The sequence below is a fragment of the Rhinolophus sinicus genome, linkage group LG03, assembly GCF_036562045.2.
Source record: "Rhinolophus sinicus isolate RSC01 linkage group LG03, ASM3656204v1, whole genome shotgun sequence".
Lineage (NCBI taxonomy): Eukaryota > Metazoa > Chordata > Mammalia > Chiroptera > Rhinolophidae > Rhinolophus > Rhinolophus sinicus.
Window position 1 is genome coordinate 29529695 of NC_133753.1, and position 14438 is coordinate 29544132.

Consider the following 14438-nt stretch of genomic DNA (forward strand, 5'->3'; position numbering starts at 1 on the left):
GCCTGTGCCATTTCCTCCAATACACCTCTATAAGATATAACAAATTACTCTTCCTTCTAAGAAGGAATAAAGGAATATTAATGTTCTCTTTAACTTCTCTATCTGTAATTTTTACCCAACCTGGGCAAGTGGCATGGGGCATTTCCAAAATCTGTAAAAAGCTAACTTTGATCTAATGAAATTCAACCTCTATATCCAATGAATGTTTCTGCCCCACGCAGGTTACATTTCAGGTTTGCCTCAATGAGCCAAATTGACAGCATAAGAATTTTATAATTCTGAGTCCTTTTCTATCCAATTGTTATTTGGCTTTCCTTAAGTCTTTTACCTGACCATAATTGAGGCCACCTACTATAAAGATAGGGTTTGCCTCAAATATTGTTTTATTAATAGATAGTATCTTTTTTCAGCTTCTGAAACACTAAAAATACTGACTATCCTCAATCAACGATGATGGACTCTATGAAATTTGATAAAATACTTTCTAAGTGATAAATATATACGGTGTGATCAAACAATATGGTGAATGTTTAAATTAAAAAAAAATTATTATACTACAAGACACATTGCCATTAATCCCTCAAAATACTCCCCCTCGCTTCAAACACGCTTATCCTATTGTTCTTGCCACTTTCTGAAGCAGTTCTCGAAGTCCTCTTTCATGTCTTCAATTGCATTGTCATGGCTGTCTCTATGCCCTGAATCGATTCAAAACGTTTACTTTTCATGGTCATTTTGACGTTGGGGAAGAGCCAGAAGTCACACAGTGCCAAATCCAGTGAATAAGGTGGATGAGGACACCCTGTAATGTTTTGGACAGAAACTGCCATACCAGAAGCAATGTGAGACGAAGCCTTTCCATCGTGATCACAAAATATGGTGAATGCTGCTGCTGAGTGCCATTGAACAGAAAAGCAGGGATCTTCAATACAGGAAGCAGTGCATCGAATCTTAGTAACTGTGTGTGACAAGTTTTAATTTGTTCGGTGCAGTCAGTTGGGTGTGAGCTATGGCTGAGAGAAGGTGTGTTTTAAAATGTGCTGTAAATCATCCTCTATCATGACAATGCTCTGTGTCACACATCGCTTCTGGTATACAGCGATTTCTGTCAAATAAAAACATTATGGTGTGTCCTCATCCACCTTATTCACCGGATCTGGCACCATGTGACTTCTGGCTCTTCCCCAAAGTCAAAATGATTCAGAACATCGAGGCAGCTACAAAAGCACAACCAAAGATACTCATGAAAGAGGACTTCCAGAATTGCTTCAGAAAGTGGCAAGAGGTCCGGCCTGGTGGCTCAGGCAGTTAGAGCTCCATGCTCCTAACTCCAAAGGCTGCCAGTTCTATTCCCACACGGGCCAGTGGGCTCTCAACCACAAGGTTGCCAGTTCACTTCCTCAAGTCCCGCAAGGGATGGTGGGCAGCACCCCCTGCAACTAAAGAATGAACACAGCACCTTGAGCCGAGCTGCCTCCCGAATGGCTGTTGGTTGGAGCGCAAACTCTCAACCACAGGTTGCCAGCTGGATTCCTCGACTCCTGCAAGTGATGGTGGGCAGCGCCCCCTGCAACTAAGATTGAACATGGCACCTTGAGCTGAGCTGCCGCTGAGCTCCCGGATGGCTCAGTTGGTTGGAGCGCATCCTCTCAACCACAAGGTTGCCAGTTCAACTCCTCAACTCCCATAAGGGATGGTGGGCTGTGCCCCCTGCAACTAGCAACGGCAACTGGACCTGGAGCTGAGCTGCGCCCTCCACAACCAAGACTGAAAGGACAACTTGAAGCTGAATGGCACCCTCCACAAGTAAGATTGAAAGGACAACAACTTGACTTGGAAAAAAGTACTGGAAGTACACACTGTTCTCCAATAAAGTCCTGTTCCCCTTCCCCAATAAAATCTTAAAAAAAAGAAAGTGGCAAGAACAATGGGATAAGTGTGTCCAAAGGGGGGGTATTTTGAGGGGGATGAATGGCAATGTCTTTTACTGTAAAAAATTTTTTATTCAAAATTCACCATATTGTTTGATCACAGCATATATATATAGATAGATATAGACAGATAGATATATCTATATCTATCTATATTCCTCCATTATAAGGCATAATAATGAAGAACCCTCCTGAAAGCAACAGCCTCTTTCAGAAATTGTACATGAGGGTGTTATTAGATTAAAAAAATTTCTTTTAATTTCAGGAAAATATTTTACTAACTTCTGTAAACAGGAAATGAGGAAATCTCAGTCCCAATATAGAAATAGCAACACTGAGATAAAGCAAGTGATCTAGTTCAAAATATAGAACTTATGTGCTAGTCTGCTTTTTTTGAGGTAGCTTTTCATTGATGTATTGCGTAAGTTCAAACAGTACACAAAATCATTAATTGTATACATGAATGAATTTTCATAAATGAAAGACATCTGTGTAACCAGCATCAAAATCAAGAACCAGAATATCTCCAGTATCTCAGAAGCCCTGCCTCATGTTCCTTTCAATCACTAACCACCGTATGCCCTCCAAGGGTAAACATTATCCTGATTTTAGAAGCACAGATTAGTTCCCCCTGTATTTTACTTCATTTAAATGGAATCACACAGAACATACCCTTGGATTAAATACAATTAGACACGCCACGCAATTTGATAGCATTCTGCTGCATTCCAACTAGAGCGCTTGAAAGAGTCTTGTTCTTGATATGAAAACAGTGTTGATTAAAATCTTGAAAACTTTTTTAGTTAAAACCAAAAATGAATTTTACAAAGTTATGCAGAATAGCAGTAATCAAAACACAGCTGAGATGTTGGGTAAAAATATTATATGTACAATTTTATAATCCTGGCATGAGATGTTGCTAATATGTACGATGATCTAAAAAACCTCTCGAGTACCATCCCTCTCAAATGCTTCCAAAAATCTGTTTAAATTGTGCCTTTTAGCCAAAAAAAATCTTGAAAAATCTAAATATGGAATTATAAGCATTATTTTAGGTGGTGGAGAGATCACTTTTATCAGGCTTTTCCGAAATCTATGCAATCATACCACTTGTCAGCCTGATTAATGATTTTATGAAATCACTTTCTAAAAGTAATATCCAGCATGTTGTTTTGAAGTGTTTTGCTCAGATCACCTGCCTGGGATGTTTATTAAAATACTGAATTCTTATGCCACATCTCAGACTTTCAGACTCTGCATTTTTATTAGGTTCTTGGATAATTGTTACGTGCTGTTTAAAATGTACCCTAAAATCTTAGAGTACTACTACCCTGAGGGAAACTAAATAGTGTCTGTATCTAGGTATATGGCCTTTGCCAGAGGCCAACACAATCACCCCGAGATGCTTTTCTCTCTTCTCTTGCCTAAGTCTGACCCCTTCACTATTTGGATTTAGCTGGTTTGGAATGGAGTCCCTCTTTGTTGAAGCTGGGAAGAAGAGTACAGAGAATATTCTATGCTTATGTGACAAGTTTATCTAGTGCTATTTAAAATGTACCCTAAAACTAAGAGCAAAGTTTATTTCATATCAGAGAAATTAACCATTTGGTTAAAATCTGAGCATGCCTTGACATGTACTATGTGACTTTTATCCATGTAGTCCACGGATCAACTATTTTCAGTTCTAGAAATTATCTTCACCTATCTTTCCTCCCCAGCTGTTAGCAGCTAATTTGTTTCCTACACAAAAGAAAACAGAGCCCTTTTTAAATGAAGGAGAGACGCTGACCTCTACAGAAAAGCTCTAGGACTTAATAATGGTGTAATACCAATAACTGTATCTGATCAAAACAGTGTTTGGTTTCTAACCCGAACAAAATCTTCTTAAACTTTTAAATTTAAATTATAGGATTGTTTAATCACAATTATCTTCCAGCATTTTTCTCTTTGCCTTTTTTTTTGTTTTTAAAGATTTTATTGGGGAAGAGGAACAGGACTTTATTGGGGAACAGCGTGTACTTCCAGGCCTTTTTTCCAAGTCAAGTTGTCCTTTCAATCTTAGTTGTGGAGGGTGCCATTCAGCTTCAAGTTGTTGTCCTTTCAGTCTTAGTTATGGAAGGCAAGGTTCAGCTCCAGGTCCAGTTGCCGTTTTTCTAGTTGCAGGGGGCACAGCCCACCATCTCTTGCGGGAGTCGAACCGGCAACCTTGTGGTTGAGAGGATGCGCTCCAACCAACTGAGCCATCCGGGAGCTCAGCGGCAGCTCAGCTCAAGGTGCCATGTTCAATCTTAGTTGCAGGGGGCGCTGCCCACCATCCCTTGCGGGACTGGAGGAGTTGAACTGGAACCCTTGTGGTTGAGAGCCCGTGCTCCAACCAACTGAGCCATCCAGGAGGCAGCTCAGCTCAAGGTACCCTGTTCAATCTTAGTTGCAGGGGGCGGAGCCCACCATCCCTTGCGGGGCTCGAGGAGTTGAACCGGCAACCTTGTGGCTGAGAGCCCACTGGCCCATGTGGGAATAGAACCGGCAGCCTTCGGAGTTAGGAGCATGGAGCTCTAACCACCTGAGCCACCGGGCCGGCTCCGCCTTTTTTAAATAATTCTTGTAAGCTATTCACATTTCAATCCTAATGATGGGCATATGGTAAAGGGATAGTGATTTGTCAGTTTATTTACATCTTTCCTAAGGGATTCAATGCTCTAAAATAATTTTTCTTTGTAATTTTTATTTGTTTATTTCTTATTATAGCAGACTTATCTTTAACTTTTAAAATTGTGGAAGAGAAAATAATGAAAGAGAAAATAGTGAAAGTGTGTTTTCCTCTATCTTGGGCCTAAACTTTACCACTAAGGCAGATTGTAAAATTAAGAGCAGCATGAAGAAAAGCATTTGCAGTGTCCAGCAAGTTATCAAATTCCTCCCCTAGATTCCTCCTCCCTGACACCCACCCAAGAAGGAATATCTTTATTATTTGTTCTCTTCCACTTTTTATGTGAAGTTTCAAGTATCTGTGGGACATCTGACTGATTGATGTTTAGTAGTAGGCAGCCAGAAATGTGAACCTTAGGGTAACAGCAAACTTAACAGAGCAACTGCCCTAACTTGAAAAGGGATATCCATCTAATATACACTGAAATTTTCTGTATTTTTTGCATCTTCTGATAAAATAATGTATTTATGAAAATCTTACTATATGATAAAACTCTAGGTTTTCTTTCAAATGAGAAAGAACTAAGATGAAAATTATATAACAGTTTATACCTATTACAGAAAAGTAAATACATCTGACAGCAGTGGTTCTCAATTTTTCCATCCAACCGTTATCTTTATAGGCTGTGTACATCCTTAAACAATCATTTTTTAAAAAATCTGTCGAATTTCGGGAGGCCGGTGGCTCAGTTGGTTAGAGCGTAGTGCTCATAACACCAAGATTGCTGGTTCGATTCCCACATGCGCCAGTGAGCTGTGCCCTCCACAACAAGATTGAAAACAATGACTTGACTTGGAGCTGATGGGTCCTGGAAAAGCACACTGTTCCCTAATATTCCCCAATAAAAAAAATTAAAAAAAAAAATCTGTAAAATTTCTTTGCAAACACAAAGTATATAAAACAGTGCTCCCTGCTCTCCCCGTAATACATAAAACTACAGCCCAAATCTCTTCTTAGAATTCCAGATTAATATGTTCAATTCTACCTACTCAGTATCTCCACCTGAATGCCCCTCAGTATCTCAAACCTGTAGAATGGACCTTTTGATTTTTCTCCCCAAATCTGTTTTTCCTCCAGATTTTCCTTTACTAAGCAGCATCACTACACCACCCAGTTGTTCAAGCATCGTTGCTTCCTCCGTTACCTTTCTCTCCACATTCATTACAAGATCCTGTCATTTCTACTTTCAAAACACAGCCTGATTTTCTTCATTGCCACTGCCATCATCCAAGTGTAAGCCAGTATCATACTTCATAACGACTTCAGCAAGTTTCCTAAATCTCCTTGCTTCCATTATTGGCTCTACTAATTCAATTTCCACACAGCAGCCAGAAGTGTTTTTTAAATACAAATCATACCACATTACCGTATTTAAAATCCAAATTTCCTGCCACGGCCAAGGAGACCTACTTGACCTGGCCCTACCTACCTCTCTGGCCTCAGCTCTTAGAATTCTCTCCCCACCTTTGTACTCCCCTACTTTGCTCCACGCCCATAGCCTTTCCAAATACAAAGTTTTCTAGAAATTATACCTGAAAGCTCCTCTGGCTTGGCTGTATCTCATCCTACAGGTCTCAGCTTCATGTCGCTTTCTCTAAGAGCCCTTTCCTACCCATCTTATATAATTAATCCCACCTCTTTTTATTCTTCACATTCACATTTCGCTTAGTCCTATCTTTTCACTTGCCACTAGCTATAATTATTTTGTCATGTTCACTATTATAAACCCAGTGCTTAGCATAGTGCCTAGTAGACAAAAAGGAGCTAATAAATATTCATTGTAAGGAAAAAATTATTTGGGACCCGTAAGAATATTTTCCAGTTATTAATACCACTGAGCTAGTGGTTACTTCTATGGTTTGTATCCCTGAACTACAGTTTTATTTTTTTAATATCCTGGCTGATTATTTCATTTTTATTTTTCCATGATTACTTATTCCTTTTATAACAAAAGTAGTTTATATTTTATTAAGTATCTACTGGTGGTCCATTAGTTACAAATCTTATTTTTATTATTTTTAGTAATTTTATTTTTCAATTACAGTTGACATACAATATTATATTAGTTTCAGGTGTACCCTGAACTGCAACTTAAGCATCCTCCTATCCTAAGCCTTTAAGTTCCCCTTAAACCACTTCTCTCTCCTACCCCCCCAGCCTAGACCCTGTAAGTCAGGTTCAGTCATGCTCCCAGTCTTATTAGAGCTGTTAGTCTTCTATAGGCAAAAGAAGTTCCACAGCAATTTCAAATACTAAAGTCTCAGAATATGCTTTTGTTGTACTAAGAATCCAGACTATCATGTACATAGCTACTAAGAGGTTAAGTCATCTATAGTTACAATTTTCTATCATGGTATGTGAATTCTTTTCTTTGGACTGGTAATAAACAGTAATGCAGAAACCTAATATTTAGTGGGTTTGTGGGACATTACCTGTTATACTACACAGTAGTTAAGAGCATAGGTTCTGGAATAAGCATGGTTTCTAGTCCTGACTCAGTCACTTCCCAGTAGTGGGCTTGGACAATTAACTTGATCTTTCTAAGCTCTAGTTTCAATGCCGGTCAAATGGGAATAATAAAGATACTTGTATTTCATAGGAATGCTGTGAGGATTAAATGAGATAAAACACATAAAACAATTAGTACCATAGCACTGTGCCTGTCACGGAGTAAATAATTGTAATAGCTAACATTTATTGGACAATCAGTAATCTGAATTTCCTAGTGTACGTTGCATCACTAATAAGTATTATGATCCTGCTACATTTCAATTTACTCCTCTGTTAGATCAGGGCATTGGACTAGATTAAAAAAAGTAAAAAAGTGCCTTCAGCTCAAATATTTTTTTCCCTCCCTCCATATTATTTCAATTATATTATGTAGCAATTTGAAGTTTTATACACTTGTCTAAAAACTCCATCTTTTTTTTTTTTTTTAAGTCAATGTGGAGAGAAGAAAACTGCACGATTTAAACAATGTATACATTTGCTGGGATAAATATGTCATTCACCCTGGAAGTGAACTACAAAGATGCCAAGACTCTTGCCCTCTGAAACTGGAGCAGCCACTGGTTGCTGTGTGTGATGTAAAAGAAACTTAATGAATAAGGGAGTACTTCTCCTAACAGAGTTTACTCTTGCCATTTTTGATGTTATAATTCAGCAAGTGATTATAGTGTGGTTTCAGATAATATGTTTGGTTTATCTATCTCAAATATGTGTTTCTTTCTAACATCATAAAACATACATCAGAAAGATACCTTTTGTTGCTCTCACTAGCTCCTGACCTGTACCATAATGATGCTCAATAAATTGGTTTTAATTTCTAAAAATCACTAATCTCACAAATAATTATTCTGCATATGTCAACTAAAATTGTGATTTCCTATCACTGTTTTCTTTGTGGAAACCTTCAGTGCAAACTCTAATAATAGAAGTTAATTTTAAACCAGTGAGGTTTGATGAAAACTTTGCAAGAGATATTGCAATTGAGAGTTCTTCACAACAAAAGAAATGAAAGAAATGCAAAGTATTGCACAACATCGTTTTTATTTTTAAAAGAACTCTACTCATCAAATGCTCTATTTTAAAAGGGTTAAACCTAGCATCGTTTCTTTTCCTTTTTATCTCCCTTTCTCTCTCTGTAAAGCCATACAAGTAAGGGCATATCGCAACCCTCTGTTGTCTCCCCTCAGTGCAGAGCTACTTTTGAAGTCCAGAGCTTGTTCACAGGAGGGAAATGTGGAAAAGCACGGTGCACAGAGAATCAGGCTGCTGGAATTTGGAGACAAACTATTTCCCCATTTCTCCTCCTACAAAGAAGTTTAAACAGAAAGAAGGTTGCAGATGCAAAATCAACCTCAATATGTTCCATGAAGGAAGGGAAAACACAGAATGGTAGCCAACTATACAGTATAACTGTGACTGAGAAAAAAAAAAAAGAAACTGTCTTCCCTTTCAAACCGCTATGCTTTTATAAAAGTTAAGAATAACAGATGTAATACATCAGGCTTCCATGTTAATCCAGTACTTTGAAGTCTATAATTTTTTAAGTTTTATTGAGATGTAAAATTCACACACTATACAAGTAACCCATGTACACAACTGGATGGTTTTTAGTAAATTCAGAGCTGTGTAACCGCAAACAATTTTAGAACATTTTTATCACTCCCAAAAGAAACCCCATACTGATTAGGAATCCCCCTTCCATTCCCTGCTATTTCCCCACCCCTACACCTAAGGAATGACTAATCTATTTTCTGTCTCTATGGATTTACTTATTCTGCACATTTCGTATAAATGAACCAACATACACCCTTCTGTGACTGGCTTCTTTCACTTAGCATAATTTTATTAACGTTCATCACGTTGAAGCATATTATATCAGTACTCTATTTCCTTTTATTGCCAAGTAATATCCCATTCTACGGATATACCATATTTCATTGCCCATTCATTAGCTGGCAGACACTCGGGGTTGTTTCTACTTTCTGGCTATTATTAATAATGCTGCTGTGAACACTCACGTACAAGTTTTTGTGAGGATATATGTTTTCAATTCTCTTGGATATACACCTAGGAGTGGAACTGCTGGGTCATAGGGTAATAAACTCTATCTTTTAATATAGCTAGTTGAGGAAATGTTTTAATATAAAGAGCAATACACATTCTAAAATAAGAGTTGGGAATACTTTTTAAAAGCACTTAATCCCCCTACACTAAGTATATTTAAGTTAAATAAATACACCTATAACAGGAAAAGACAAAGTTCAGAGTTACAAGTCATAAAAATTCTGAAAGAAAAGTATTTTCTACTTTTCACGTTTCTGGGTTTTCTCAATATGAAATATTGATATTTCTTATTTAAATAAAATCTACTGAATTTCCTTGTTTTCACTTAAGTGCAAGAAATATTTGGAGTGACAATTCTGATACTCAAACAACAAACATCCATATGCAAATTTTTGTGTTGACATAAGTTATGTGTGTGTGTATATAATGTATTTTAATAATACATACTTGTAAAAAATAAAAAGTAAAAACCATCTGGATATTCTCATTTGTAAATAAGCATTGTCAATACTCAATGCTAATCTTCTTTCTATGCATATTCTGTCACCTTGACCATAAATCTCTGGATGTAAGTTTTTAATTCCTTAATATTTACACAAATGAACTGGAAAACTTATATCCACACAAAAACCTGCCCAGGGATGTTTACAGCAGTGTAACTTATAACTACCAAAACTTGGAAGCAACCAAAATGTTCTTCCGTAGGTGAGTGGATAAAATATTGTATATCCAAACAATGGAATATTATTCAGCACTAAAAAGAAATTAGCTATCAAGCTATGAAAAGATATGGAAGAAACTTAAATGCTTATCACTAGTGAAAAAAGCCAATCTGAAATGGCTATATACTGTAAGATTCTAACTATATGACATTCTGGAAAAGGAAAATCTATGGAGATCAGTGGTTGCCATGGGTTGGGATGGGGGAGCGATGAATAGACAGAACAAAGAGGATTTTTAGGGCAGTGGAACTATTCCGTAAAATACAATGGTGAATACGTGTAATTATACATTTGTCAAAACCCACAGGATGTACAACATCAAAAGTGAATTCTAATGTAAACTATGAACTTTGGGTAATAACAAAATCATCAATTCATTGATGTAACACATGTACCATTCTGGTGCAAGATGTTGATAGTGGGGAAGATTATGACTGTGTGCAGGCAAAGAGGTACGTGAAACTCTGGACTTTCTGCTCCATTTTGCTGTGAACCGAAAACTACTCTTAAAAAATAAAGTTTATTAATGAAAAATAAATAAATAAACAGTAGCCATCAGACAATAAATAATGAACAATAAAGAATCACTTACTACAGTTTCCTTGGCAGGAGGAGGCTTGATCTGTTGACTGGGAATCAGAACAAATGTCAAAGTACCATGCATATCGGACTGTAATAGAGAGATTACATAGTTTTTAAAATCCATATTTATGAAAATCATTCTATGATCTTATGATCAATTTTCCCTAAACTGGACTAGTCTGGAACCTTTAGGAGACAAAAAAAAAAAATCTATAAAGATGATCTCATTTCATCAGGAAACACAAATTATGCCTTTCATAGACTCCATTATATTAGAGCTACCCCATAGTATGGTATTCTGCAATTCTGGTCCACTGGGGAAAGCCACTTAGCCCGTAAGTCTTCGGTTTTTGTCTTGTATTTAGTGTAAGTTTAGGAAGACTCCACAGTGAAGGGTTGAGTTATACCACAGTGCTATAACAATTCTGAGTTATCTAGTCTGCCACACATCAATTTTAATACAGTAGAATTTGAAACAGTAATTGTGACTAGATTTAGAAAAGTGATGTAAATATACAAATATTCTCACTTCCCAGATGCCTTATCTCTGTCATCCATTCTATTTTTTACCTGTATAGTCTTACTGCTAGGTTCACTATTATTTCCAGGTACAACACTGACTGCATTGTTCAGATACCTCCAGCATAGACAGTAATCACAATTTGTGGCACTGAGATAGCAGGGAACACTGCTCTACCTAGAGATAGCAGCCGATAGAACAAGGGCTAAAAATAATGACCACTGGCACTTTGCTCTACCAAAGCAATGAAGGGAGTTGGGTGATAATAAGGACGTAAGGATGTTTTCTAGGTTCTTCAAGATACATCAGCAGATAGGAGAGATTCTATTGTAACAACTGGTGCTAAGTCACTAAGACCATAAATCTGGTTTGCGGTATATATATACAAAGTGATCATAAATTGCTCTCAAAAGTTGTCTACAAATGTTGTCTACAAATGTTGTCAAAAGTTGTCTACAAATGGCTTCCTGATTATACCTGCAATGTCTAACAGACTTTACATGATGATGGAAATGTTCTGTATCTATACCTTAATATGGGAGCCATTAGCTACACACTGCTCTTGAGCACCGGAAATGCAGATAGGTGGAATGATAAACTGAATTTTAAATTTTACTTCATTTAAATTGAAATAACTAACATATGTAGCTAGTGGCTATTATATTGGACAGTATAGATGTATACCACTGCTATTATCTAATGTTGTTAAGGAAACAACAATCAATTGTAGATAATAAAATAATAATATAAACATAAAAATCATGAGGGCATGGACTTTGTTACTATTTGCGTAGCAGATAGCACGTAGAAGGCACTCAATAAATGGATGTTGAAAGAATTAATGAGTTATATTAGTGATTTCAGAGGCAAATAAAATATACCTAGTAGTAATAAAGCTCAAAATAAAAAAAATATCAATGGTACCCACCCCCAACTAAAGCTCTACTAATAAATATTGTGGAACTAACAATGTCATGTGAAAATTAAGCTAAAAATTATCTAGTGCGCTAAACAATTATTTTTAAAATGCTTTAAAAAATTTTACTCTGAAGTCTAATAACAAAAAACACAGCTTTTGAAAACCTACAATTATCCTGTGCCAACTTACCAACAAGTCAAAAACCTCATTGACATCTTTCCCCCGAATTTCAATACCATTAATTTCAAGAACTTCATCTCCTTCATGCAACAGACCACTTTTCTCTGCAGCACCTCCTTTCACTATCCGACTAATGATGACAGAATCCATTTCATTACGAACTGTAGCACCCTTAAAAAAAAAAAAAATTCAACATCCAATTTTAAAATAAAAATACAATTTTTTGGTTAAATATTTCCTCATTTTTAAGTTCTCATTTTTTTCTATTCAATAATACTAGCCTTCAGTTATCTTGAGAAAAAAAATTACTTATACAGCTAGAGTAATCATGATAATTAGGTTTGAAAGCTGACCATTTCCCCCACATTTTCTGCTTCAGAAACATTCCATTCATCAGAACTCAAAAATCAAGCAGACTTTTGTAGCATTCAACAGAAAGATGCACTTACTTAAAAACAATGTGAAGACCTATAATCAAATTTGCTATCTATATGCTGGATGCTATTCAAAATGGTTATATTATATTTTGGTGTAATTAGTGAACATGATATAACTATAAAAGTTCTTTTTCAAAATTCAATATACAATTAAGGAATGAATACTAATCTGGTTGATTATTCAAATGTTAAATATTATAGCTTCATCTAATCCATATTAAAATATATTAAACATTAATATTTATTACACAAATTGGAAGCACACTGAAATATATACATTCAAGAAATGGAAAGAGAGACTACAAGAAAAGCTTCAAAACAGTTTGTAACTTTTTTAAATTAAAGTTTATTGGGGTGACAGTGGCTAGTAAAATTACATAGATTTCAAGTGTACCATTCTGTAATACATCATCTATATTTCACAGTGTGTGTTCACCACCCAGAGTCAGTTCTCCTTCAGTCACCATATATTTGATCCCATTTATCCTCATCTACCAACCCCTAACCCCTGGTAACCACTAAACTATTGTCTATGTCTATCAGTTTTTGTTTCTTTGTTTGTCTTGTTTCTTTGTTGCTTTCAGTTTTATATCCCATATATCAGTGAAATCATATGGTTCTCAACTATTCTGTGTGATTTATTTTGTTGAGCATGATAATCTCAAGATCCATCCATGCTGTCGCAAAAATGGCACTATTTCATAATATTTCTCTCCTAAACTTTTGTCGTAACTTTCCCATTTTCTTTTCTATGGTAGGGGGAAAAAAACCTAGTTACATAAACTGCCCATAAAATACAGTTCCCATTTTATGTATTACACTATTCAAGACACAATTTGAGACATCAGAATTCAAGAATCTTCTCTGAAATTAAAGGAAAGAAAATTAAAGCAATAATAGCAGATTAAGAGATTGAAAAAAGTTTTACATATAAAAACTATAAAACAAATATTAACAATAAGGAATACATACTTCTAAGTATATAAGTAATTGTGTTCCAATGGATTTAAATGATAAAAGATCAGATTTTCTACTTATTGTTAAAAAAAAAAAAAGCTGGGAGAATAATGAAGCAGATTATTTTTCTCTTTGTTCCTCAACAATTATTTTACAAGCTACTATTTTCATCAAATTATGAGTAAGAAAACATGAACAAATTTTTCTCAGCTGAATAAGGAGTATGAGGAAGAACATAAAAGAATTCCAACAAATTAATCTCAAAACAGATAAACTACCAGAAACATAAAGGGGTCTTCAACTAACTGCCATACAAAAGATCCCTGTGTAGAGAGGACCTCAGAGCAGAGATGAGGAGCACTTACCAGTGGAATATCTCGAGCCTTTTCTATACGAACTATTTTTACAGTTTCTCCTCCATACTGGCCAATGCTTTCATAAACTCTCTCATCTGTAATGGGTTCGAGCTGCATTTCCTGCTCAGCCACCTTGTCATGGGCCAGTAAAAGTGCCTGTTTCAAAGAAATCCATCGCATTTAAGGTAATAGCATGATTTATCTCTATAGACATTTTAACCTAATCATTACACAGTATTCTGATCATTAAACCTTTAAAAGAAATGCTATAAGTAATTATACAAGTATATTCAGATGTTTCCAAACTTTCCAATTGAAATACAGATGCAACCCTACATCTTTTATAGCAAATAATAACTAAAGATGTGTTAGGCATAACAGAGCATACTCTGCAATGTCTAAAATGCTTATAAAATCAAAATCAATTTAAAGGTTCAACACAATAGATAATTTAAATTTACAGAAAATATAACCATAAAACAGAGAGGAATTTTTGTAAAATATAAGCTGTTAATTTAAAAAATAATGCAGTTAATTTTAAATATGAAAATA

General features: G+C 35.8%; 1 protein-coding gene across 6 annotated transcripts in view; it reads right to left on the reverse strand.

Moving 5' to 3' along the window:
• PALS1 (protein associated with LIN7 1, MAGUK p55 family member) overlaps window positions 1–14438 on the reverse strand; it is a 76301-nt gene that overhangs the window by 14832 nt on the left and 47031 nt on the right. For all 6 annotated transcript variants that reach the window (XM_019733672.2, XM_074327325.1, XM_019733668.2 and 3 more), the window contains 3 exons: window positions 13896–14042; window positions 12146–12307; window positions 10528–10605 (listed from right to left, as the gene is read on the reverse strand). In XM_019733672.2, the coding sequence (XP_019589231.1) occupies window positions 10528–10605; window positions 12146–12307; window positions 13896–14042 (387 nt within the window). The remainder of the gene's footprint in view (window positions 1–10527; window positions 10606–12145; window positions 12308–13895; window positions 14043–14438) is intronic.